Source organism: Cryptomeria japonica, chromosome 10, assembly GCF_030272615.1.
Source record: "Cryptomeria japonica chromosome 10, Sugi_1.0, whole genome shotgun sequence".
NCBI classification, from domain to species: domain Eukaryota; kingdom Viridiplantae; phylum Streptophyta; class Pinopsida; order Cupressales; family Cupressaceae; genus Cryptomeria; species Cryptomeria japonica.
In genome coordinates this window covers 864,067,625-864,078,981 of record NC_081414.1, presented here as the reverse complement: position 1 = coordinate 864,078,981, position 11,357 = coordinate 864,067,625, and the positions used below count along the sequence as shown (strand labels likewise).

At 41.6% G+C, this 11,357-nt stretch overlaps 1 protein-coding gene across 1 annotated transcript in view; it reads left to right on the top strand.

Annotated features, from left to right (window-relative positions):
- Nucleotides 1-4,873: 4,873 nt before the first annotated feature.
- LOC131066276 (protein ALTERED PHOSPHATE STARVATION RESPONSE 1-like) overlaps nucleotides 4,874-11,357 on the top strand; it is a 57,995-nt gene continuing 51,511 nt past the window's right edge. Inside the window, exon 1 of the mRNA XM_059212975.1 lies at nucleotides 4,874-5,074. Coding sequence (XP_059068958.1) covers nucleotides 4,874-5,074 — 201 coding nt within the window. The remainder of the gene's footprint in view (nucleotides 5,075-11,357) is intronic.

The window sequence follows — 11,357 nt, the reverse complement described above, 5'->3', positions numbered from 1 at the left end:
GAATACAATAACCACTACTTTTTGGGACACTGTGATGCTAGGACATGTGAACAATGTTAGTGGGAGGCTTGTAATGAGGCCCAAAGTTTGTACCTTATTCCTATCTAATTGCATGACACCATGATTTAATGGCTCATACTTAATATTTAAAATGTCAGTGATTTTCTTAGGCATGACGGTAGTGCTGGTACGAGAATCTATCATAGAGTTATGTAGTAGCTTATACCCTACTATGAGGGTCGAATAAAAAGGTTTTGGCTTAATCTTACCTTTTGATTGATATTTTGGTGAAACGTCTTGATTTGTCAACACTTTTGCTGAATATGATCCATCTGCGAGGCACTAAGAAGCTTTCCCACTCATCAGAATAGAAGTAGCAGCCTTCCTATTGGGGGGGTAACCTCCTCCGACAAGGCTTCCCTCAAATGACTGCTTTTCTCTGGGATAGCGAGAAGATCCCATAAAGATATGTGAGCCAAGGCTTTCCTTAACTGCTCCACTATGTCCAATAATGATGGCAGCAACACCTTTGTCTCTCTGGGCTTATAAGGAATGAAATATCTCCTTGGATAAGTAACAGCAGCTGTGGGTTGTTCGGGAGCATTATCGAGGGAGGACTTCCCTGGCACATTTACATTTTCTCCCGTTAAATGCCTCTTCGATTTGAGATTGTAATCTGATTGCACTTGAGGAGCCCTTGAGCCTGACGATGTTGCGTCATTAGTCATCACAATATCTAGGGCTATTTTTGCTTCTTGCTCAATTGACATGCCCTGCATTTGTGCAATAAAGGAAGCATTATCCATACCAGGGGCCGCATAGGTCGAGTCATCAGTCGCCATGCCTTGGCAATGCTACTCTACAAGCTTTTGTTGTAGATTGCCTCTCGGACAATTTTTTAGAGTGTGTGCCCTATTACATGGAAAACACAAAGAGTTGGTATCATTTGCCAGATTATGTTGTCCTACTGTCAACTCTTTACCAGTGCTAGGGTAGGCTATTTGCAACGGATTGGGCATGAGAACTATCTGACCAGCTAATTGATTCAGAGCAACTCGATTATTCGAGTACTGGTTTTGTTGATAAGTAGGCCTATTAAATTGGTAGTTTTGCTGGAAAGGGGGTCTGGTTTATGGTATTTGAGATCTCTTTAGATTGATTATTTCATTAGAAAAAGACCTTAGTAATTTTTTCATGTCACTAACCTCTAAAGCTAAAGATGAGGGGGGGGGGGGCAGATTTGCTTGTAGGGGTCTGAGATAAGCGTACATAGATTGGGGAGTGGATGAACTATCAACAACCATTTCTAGGATATTTAGGCCATTTGGCTAATTGGATAGATCTAGAAAGATAGGCATAAGCAGCCGTGGTGATAGTTGCCTTGCATCAATCAGGTTATTTGCTGTGGAGACGGCTAAGTTGAAAGCTTGAGGGAGAGTGTTACTGCATAAAGATTGAATCATTACCGACATATCGGAGTTGAAAGCCTTTAGATAGAAAACAAACACCATATTGGCAGGAGGACACGTAGATAAAGGTATTCGCTCCCAAGTCCTCTGAAAGTGGAGATTGAACTCTGTTGAAGCTTCTTGTGGAGCTCTCTTTATTGTAATCAACTGATGCATCAAAGATGACCTATCTACTTTGTCAGAGAATCATTGGAAAAAATAGTCGCCTAGCTGGTCCCAACTGCCAATAGAATTCAGAGCGAGGGATTTGTACCAGTCTATAACTCTTCCATTGAATGACGCCACTAGCAGTCTCAAAGCTATGTTTTGCTCGATTATACTATGGATTGTGCAAACATTGGCTATGTCTTGCAAGTGTTCTCCGAGAGTTTTAGAACATTCCCCGGTAAACTTAGGAACCACTTTCAGTGCAATGGAGGGTATTTGGGCCCATGTGGTGGGTAAAACTAGAGGAATGATAGGACTTGCATTATCCCATGTTATAAAATTTCTAGGTGAGATTTGAGCCATTACTATGATAGGAGTAACTACAGAAGCGCTAGGGAGGCTCTAGGCTGAAGAGGCAATAGATTGATAAACACTAACTAGGGGTGGAAGAAGAAAACTGGGATTCAAAGCTGTTTGGCTACTAGTAATAGGTTTATGGCTCATATACTAGCCTAAATCTTTGAGAAGTAAGGTCCCACTGGGTGTGCCGAATAAGGAACTGTTGACTCTAAATTTTACTTCGGAAACAAACAACCTTATGGGAAACTCAGTGATGGGGGGACTGATTGCATAGGGTTCACTGAATGACCTTCGTCATTGAGAAGTTGACTCTTCCTTGGTGTTTCGAGGAAAGGAGAAGAAAGAAATACTTTAAAATATTAAAAACTAGGCTACAAAGGTGATGCGCTAGAGCATATTTTAAGAAGACATGAGTACATAAAAACCAACTACATGATTTTTCTGAGCCCATTGAGAAATCTACAAGTCTGGATTAGAAACATAACCAAGATTCAATCAAATCTTTCTGTAACATAAATAAATACCTAAATTGCATTTACCAGATAACAAGTGTAACACATAGTTCAATCGACAAAATATTAGATATATATATTCCTAAAGTCTCTGAAAATCCTAATAGAAAAGTACATAAAAGACCATTAATGCATACTAAGAGTAAAGTCTCACAAAGGTCATAGGCATAGTTTGATTTAACTTCTTTAGAAAACAATAAAACAATTTTTAAGGCTAAAAAACTACTAAGAAACTTAATTGTCCTTGCAAAGTTCTGAACCTCCCACAATAGGAAAAAAACTAAAGTAAATAGAGGCTCAGGCTCCTAACAAACTCAGACTCCACCATATTTTCTTTTCACATGTCATGGGCCACCTATCAGATTTAATAGACAAACTACCACTAAAGTTGTTAGCCCCTAAATTTGTTATTCCCACGATGCTCTGCTCTGCAGGCGCACAAAAAAGAGTCGCGATCAAAAAATGATGGGTAGAGGGACTAAGAAAGATGCCACTATGTGAACAACCCATGCCATGTGGCAGCTTAGCACTACTACAAAAGCAAAAAGAGAGAAGCAAGTGCACAGAACCCTCACCGGGCTGACAACAATCTCGCCTAATGCATGTGAGCGGGAGGAACAAAAAGAGGTAGGGCCACCAAAAAAAAGGAAAATGCCACCCGCAGACCGATCCTGAAATAATGTTAATATTTCTTGGCGACTAAAAGGTGAATTCTACCTGTAGCAAGCTTAGAACCCAAAAACTCTGATTTACAAACAAGGCCTTCTGGTAAAACAGGGTAGAGCGAGTTGACAACCTATTGTATTTGTAACCACTCATATTCATAGGGCAACACCTGCGCTTCTAAATTCTGGAAATGCTGCTCTAGAAAAATCACTTCATCAAAAGGCAAGGATGCTGGCTTGTCCTCGACTAGCTTTAGGAGAGCAAAGAGTTGGGCTAGAGGGTGTAAAAGATGCTCGACCTCATCCACTGAAATAGGATTGCCTAGACCTTGCAGGAAGGTTCTATCCTCTCTATGCGCTACTTGATGTCCGGAACATAAAACTGTAGAGGTGCAAGAGCTTCTGAAGCCTGCATGATTTCCCTATACTGGTTGATAAAAACATTCATCCTTCTAATCAATTGTCGACGGTCCACAATTCCCTTTTCCTTTAATTCTTCATCTTTAGCAGAGTGCAGCAAATGGACAAGATCCTGGGCCACTGGGAGCTTAGGACCGATCACAAGCATAGAACTACTTATGAGGGTGTTGGCCTCAACACAGAGGGACTGTGTGTTATTAAGGAATCTTAGCATAGGGTGCAATGAAGGGCAGTACTGCTTGACCTTTTCCCAATGAGAAACATATAAATCTGTTAAAATAAGGGAAAGTCTCGAGAAATTTCCACGGGGGGAGGAATGTTTAGCAACCGTGAGATCTCCTCGCTTTTTGCCATTACTTCACCTTGTAGCTCTCTAAACCTATTTTATTCACTAACCACTTGGCTTTCTAGCACGTGGATCCATACAATTCCATCCTGCATCACTTGCTAGAGTTGCGCAACACCATCCTTTTCTTAGCGCAAAAGAACCTCCACATCTTGCAATTTCTTCTCGGTTAGCTCTAGGCTAGTTTCCTTTTCACGCAACTCTGCTTCAAACCTTGATTTTCTCTTCGAGAGAAACACCTGAGCATCACCCAGTTGTTGAGCATACTCCTCCTTTAGGTGGGCTTCCTCATGCAGTTGTGCCTGAATTTGCGTGGCATCCCTTGAAGTTGCTTTCAGTTGCTGAATTTCTTAATCTCTTTCTTGCAATTCTTTTAAGGCCACGTTTTTGGTTGCCTCTTGACCTTTCAACTGTGTACCCAGATTATTGAGGGAAAACTGTAACTTTCCCTTTTCAGTGTTAGCCTAAGTAAGCAATCTCTGCAGATAATTGATCTCGACACAAAGAGCTTTATCTTCTCTTCTTTGTTGGGTCAGAGATTCTTAGAGTTTAGCATTCTCCGCTTGCATTTTCTCCAAGCGATGACTCTTTTTGATGAAGTCCAAAGAGATAGCCTTCAATGTTTCCTCCATCAATTTGACCTTATCAGACATCGTAGCATTCGAAAGGTTAACACCGATAGCATGGAGGTCATAATCATTGGGCCTCATTTCTGACTCCGATTTGTTGACTTTGGGGAGACTAGTTGTAAAGAACAGACTCTGCTTCTCTTCACTGAAATGAGTTTGCATGTGTGGGTAGGCTGGCCTAGTGCCATCCTTTTCTTTTCTTTTAAATGATTTTCCAACACAAACGGTCTTGGAATAAGTAACTTGTTATTGGTAGGCATCCGGGTTGGCAATAGCTTGACCTGCAAATGTAGCACTAGGGGGAATTGCAAAGGGAAACTGAAAAATGGGGTTGTCAAAAGAGATCTGGATAGGATGTGACAACATCATGGGAGAAAATAATGGGATGAAGGGAGAGGCTCCTCAGATGAATGGATCAGTAGATGTTGTTCCAACAATTGGGGGAGGAGTGGACTCTCCAAAACCAAGCCTGCGTGAGACAGTGGCTACTTCTAACATCTTGGTGGAAAAAGCTATGGATACAAAGGCTGGAGCTTGAAGCAGGATTGAAACTTGCGGAAAAGTATCAAATGGGCCAACCGCTATTTTGGCTAGCGCTAGGGTAAGGGCAGTGGGAATCTAAGCATGCATATCTGTAACATGGGCAGCAAAAGAAACATTAGCTTGAGAAGAGGAAAATGGTGAGGAAGAGAGTACCTGGATTGCGTGCGTCGTCAACCTTGGAGGATCTGAGGGCTTGTCTAGGACTTGAGAGGATGAACCTTTTGTTTCAGAGCCCAAATACTGCCTTTTGTTGGGAGGGTCCTCTTGAACCTTCTTTTCAGCTTGCCTTTTACTAGTTTGGGAGAGGGGCCTACGAGCAAAAATGTCGAGAGGAGGAAGAGTGCTAAGCTCACTGTCCCTCTCTTCAATATTTATAATTTCAACTTCTCGCTACTGGGAGACCTTGGGAGATGAAAACCCATGTGGCGATCTATTGCCTGTTCCCTCACTAGATCCTTTTTCTTGGCACCATTCAAGCTCAAAACGCTCATCCGAAGAAACATTCCCAATGTTTTCTCTGGGCTGATTTATTTCCTACTGGTAGATCCAAAAATCCTCCTACTTTCTCAATGGCCAAGCATTTGCCACCATGGTCTCATGCATAGCCCGAGGAATGGGATTTGCGGGGTTGTACCTTTGTAAAATAGAGTAAAAACTCAACCAGGGGGATGCTTGAGCACGGAAAAATCATTGAGACCCACATACAAGCTTGGGTAATCCACTTGTAGATTAGCGCATTGTTCCATTACAATCTGCAGCTCATGTTTAACCGCATTCTTCCTATGAGACAAGCACCCATCTAGGTCATATCTCCAAAAATCATCAATCACCAACAACCCAAGCTGCACCAGTTTTGATGTTAGGACGTTCCCCATGATACCCTGATGAACTAGGGTGATGGGACCAATAGCCTTATTGTCCTTGGTGATTGAGGTGTCATGTTTCCTAGACCCTATAGCTTTCTCCACCCATACCAATTGGCCAGCTATCTTGAGAGCAAGAGTCCTCTCTATGACGTATGTAAGTAGATGAAAAGTTTCCTCAGAGAAACCATGGACTCAGACAAAAGAGAAATCACTGTTTATGAACCAGTCACAGGGAGGTCATTCATTGCACATTTAGTTCATTTGAATTTGTGAAAAGTGAGAGAGTGGCTCAATGGGAATGAGTCCAATATCCTTCAAGGTGGGAGTTAGGAAACAATCAAAAAATTGATAAGCATCATAGAAGGACAAAATAACAGGCATCCAGACTAAAATAGGCATTCTATTTCCTGCTTCATCGTTGCTAGCCTATTTGATAAACCAAATGAAGAAGGCTTCATTCTAATGTAAGAGTAGGTGAACCAAGACTGAGGAGAACCTAAAATGCTGAAGCTGGTGGAACTCTGATAATTTCTTTACCATTTCACTGGCTATCAGGTCAGAGAAATCGAAATGGAAACCTTCTTTCTATTTTCAGCATTTAAAAAGGAAACCCATCATTGCAGCTATAATCTCCTGATCATTTTCATGACCGCACAACTAGGTGAGAATGGACAAAATATCTTAAAGGTCCTCATTCTTTAGGTCGCTATAAGACAAGGCTAGCTTTGGTGAGCCTGATGACTAGCTCCGGTTTAGGATGTTGTTACAAAAAGAGACCGCATCTCTTCTTGAGTTCTAGTATTCCTCCATGGTAGCATCTAAGAAGACCTTTGTTTCTTTGAAAAAAGGGCAACACATCATGTCTTTTATGGCATCTGGTGATATAAACACCCTTAAAGAAAGACCACTGGTAGAGCAGGAATTGGGGTTGAAAACATTAGGAATCGCCGACACAAGCTCTGGACAATGCGAGACCATTGGGACTATAAATTGAGGAGTCCCACTTTGCCAGAAATGGGCTACCATGGAAAATGGGTCTGCTTTATGATGAATCATCATGTTGTATGCGGCCTCCCTAAGGTTCTTCGGCTACTTGTGGAGCTCTGGTTCCATGACATCTTCAAACGGGTCTATCACTGTTGCAGTATTTTGGGTAACCATCTTTCATTTGGCTTTGGTTCTTGGATATTCTAACTTGGGCAGAAAAGCATGAGAGGCATATGAGAGTTGGCTTGAGGACATCGACCCACAATGCTTCCTGAGTAGGGGTTGAAGAGGTAGCTTCAACTTCTATCTTTTACTTGTGAAAAAACTGTTTCTCAATTCTCTACCCATCTCTGACTGAAGGATGAGTTGATAGAATGAAAGAAAGTCTAGCAGATCCTTCTCTTTAATGCTTGGCATGCCTAGGTCATTGTGAAAGAAAAGTACTTAGGAATGGCCACCCATTTTGCATGTATGCCAGCTCATTTTTTAGGGTTGAGAAAACTTATGAGGAGGACTAATGCCACCATTTGCAATTACCAAGAGAGCACTAGCACTGCCCACTGTTAGTTGAACCACTTGTGACAATTTTATTGTACAAAGTATTTTTCCCCTTTATTAAGAAAATCTCGCGCCCACCGGGGTGGCACAAGGTGAAGTAGTCCTATGGGGATTTCTCTCTAAAAGTGATGTACCTTTAACAAAATGTGTGGCACTCAGGTACATGTCCATTCCAATCGAGGTACCGACCTAGTAGCTTGCCATTTATGAAAACCTATCAGCAGGTATTATTTCCCTTGTGCCAATTTATGCAAAAGGGCTCATGCATTGGAGATCGGGAGTACTGGCATTGTCATCATTCATCACCTGGAGCTGAGAAATTTGATAAATATGCCTTTTCAGACATTCCTACTTATATTACCAGCTTTAACGATGGGGTTTTCTGAAAGATGGATACTCTTGTCTAACTCGTCAGCAGTAAGGCATAGGTTGCTTTCATTGGCAACATTTCTGATCAAAGGCTATGGAGGATGACGAAGAGGAAGAATCCTCTGATCATCACCACCATCAAATGGGTGCTCGGAGAGGATTTCATAGATAATTTTGACCACTACCGAGTTAAATCAAACATTTTCTCGCACTTCATGACTTCTCTGCTTGATGTTGGGACTGGTGGGTACAAGGCCTCTGAGCTTACGAGAGCTCTCTTCTATGGAGACTATCTTAGAGGTTTGGAAGAGGTTGTAGCCTACTACATTCCTTTTTGAGGTTTACCTCTAGTGACAGACCTACAATGGTTCATTACATCTAGGGAAGAAGTGCCTTGGTATCCGCTCGTCGGCGGACTGTGGGCTATGATGCTATCTGCTCATCACTTACAGACAAAGCTTGCCACTGAATTCCTTCTTCATATTTTTTTGATCATCCCTATCCCGACTGGTATACTAGCTTTAGGGACTATATATTTCCACAGGTCCTAACTCCGGACGTTCTCCCTAACTTGGTCCTCATCATCACAACTGAAACTTCTAGAATTGCTTCCGATCAAGAGTGGTCAGGAGAGGACATAGAGGATGACACCAAAGACTATGATTCCCTCATGGAGGAGCAGGAAAATGAAAACAATTCTGCTATGACATAGCCCACACTCTTCTTCCTCTGCTTATTCCTTAGAGATAGCGTTGTCTTCTCTATGTTTTGATTTTTGACAAATGTGGTCGGAGGCCTTTCTCAATATTCTAAATCTTCATATACATACTTGAAATATGATAATCTTATTTTTCTTTAGTAATCGCATATTTGAGTGTCTCTTTCCTTTGATTAATAATGACATTTTGAGTTGGTAATTTTACCCAAAGAGAAAGCAATAAAATAAAAGCACACACAAAAGCACTAATTACATTATGTACAATAAGAGGCACTAAGTTAATGAAAAGGTTTTAAATGGAAATCGTTAACCAGGATTGTAAGAAGATCTCCCTGCATATCTTCTAGATCGAAATCGTTGTGACCTTTGCAACTCGTTATATGGAAAGGGCCCTCCCATAGCCCATCAAATTTTGCATGCTGGTCAGGTTTAGCAGCTCTTCCATTGAATTTTAGGACCAGGTCACCTTGCAGGAATTGCGGGGGAAATTTTTTTTGTTGTCAAACTACTTTTTAATGGTTTGTTGGCATGTTTGGAGGGAGGTGAATGCTGCTTCCCTTGCTTCCTCTAGTTCCTTAATTTCAGCCAACCTCACGTCCATAGGGTCATTCTTTGCTATTTCAAAAGACTTAAGTAGTTGCAGAGCTAGGATCTCCAGGGATACGGGGAACAATGCATCCTTCCCGTAAACTAGTTTATACAAGGAGTTCTTCAAAACTTTCTTTGGCATTATCCAGTCTACCCATAGTGCGCTCCTTAGATGGTGGTGCCAATCCTTTTTGTGCTCTGAGCCAATCCACTTGATGAGCCTGATGAGATTCTTATTGGTAGACTCTGCGAGCCCATTTCCTTGTGGATAGTAGTTTGAGGAGGTCTTTAGGTAAATACCTTTGTTGAGGGAGAATTGGGTGAGTCATGAGCCTATGAACGCACGTGCATTATCTAAAATTATGGTCTTTGGGGGACCATAACGACATACTAGATCTTCCAAGAAAGCCAAGATTTCAGACTCAGACAAATTTTTCAAAGGAACAACCTCGGACCATCAGGTGAAATCATCTATAGTGGTCAAGATCCATTTGTGCCCAGTCGAGCTTGGGGGATTGGTCATCCCTATGAATTCGAGCCCCCATTATGCAAAAGTTTCCTCCAACACTATGGGTTGAAGTGGCATTGCTGCTTTCCTGCACCTGCTAGTATAATATTGGCATTCCTTGCATGCTCTCACCATGGCATGTGCCTCCTTAAACATGGATGACCAAAAATATCTAGCACGTGTGATTTTGATAATGGTGGTTGGTGCCAAGAAGTGACCTCTGGATGAACTGTGATGAAATTCATGAAGAATCTTGTCAGCTTGGGTTCAATTCACACCATGGAGCAGGACTCCATCAAAATTTCTTTTGAAGAGGACATCAGCTATCAGTCGGAAACCACTATTTTGTAACCTATAGAACCTCATCTTTCCTGGGGGAAAACCCTTAGGGAAAATTATTGTCTTCATAAAATGTTTGCGCTCTTCCATCCAACATGCCTCCACTAGCTCTGAAATGGCCATGACGTGTTCGTTTGCGGCTACCTCAGGGTCTTGGGGTGCGAGATCCTATGCTAAGTATTCACACAAACCTCTAACACAGACTATCTTGGTAGGTCTAACATCAACATCATACTCCAAGATTTTGGTGACCCAATTAGCTCTCTTCTTAGTGATGTCGCCCTCCATGATATATTCTCTGACTGAAGGGTGAGCGACATGTACTGTGATCTTGTTGCAGGTGATGAAATGCCTAAACTTCTTGAGGCCCTTGACTACTGCCAGAGCTTGTTTTTCAATGAATTTGTACTTCACCTCATATTCCTTAAGAGTCTTGGACTGGAAAGCTATGCGGTGCTCTCCATTTGTTTCTACCTCCTTCTGGGTTGAGACCATGACAATGCTATAAGGGCCAAAGAAAACATACATAATGAAATCTTTGGCCATATCAAGATTGGATAGCACAGGAGCTGAACCAATAGCTTCTTTGATTTTCTCGAAAGCATCCTTTCCATCAGGAGTCCATTTAAAATGCATTTCTTTTTTAAGCATCAGGGTGATGGGCCTCACCATCCTTGAAAAATCTGCAATAAAGTGGCTAACAAAGTTAACCTTGCCTAGGAAAGATTGGACTCCTCTCTTATTTACATGAAGGGGGAGTTGTTTTATCACTTTGACTCGATCAAGATCGATGGAGACTCCTTCCTTAGATACAACATGCCCAAGCAATTTTCCTTGTGGGACACCAAAAATGCACTTCTTCAGGTTCAAAGAGATTCCAAATTCTAGACATTTTTGGAAAACCAGCTCCAAATGATCAAAATGATCCTCCTTGTTTTTTGAAAACATAGTGACATCATCTAGATAAATCAGGATGATTTTGTTAATAAGCTCTTTGAAAGCTAGGTCCATAGCCCTCTGGAAAGTTGTACTGGCAATTGACAACCAGAATGACATTTTTTGATAGGCGAATATTCCCCATTTAGTTGTGAAGGTCATCTTATGCTAGTCTTCTCCTTTCACCAGAACTTGATTGTAACCCGAGAAACCATCCAACATTGAGAACATTTCTAATCCTACCATTGTGCTTAACAACTTTTCCATTGATGGCAGAGGATAGTGGTCTTTTAGGGATGCTTGGTTTAAGTCCCTAAAATCCACACATAGTCAGATATCTCCATTCTTTTTCCTCACGGGCACCAAATTGGACACCCATGTGCTATGTTTGATGGGA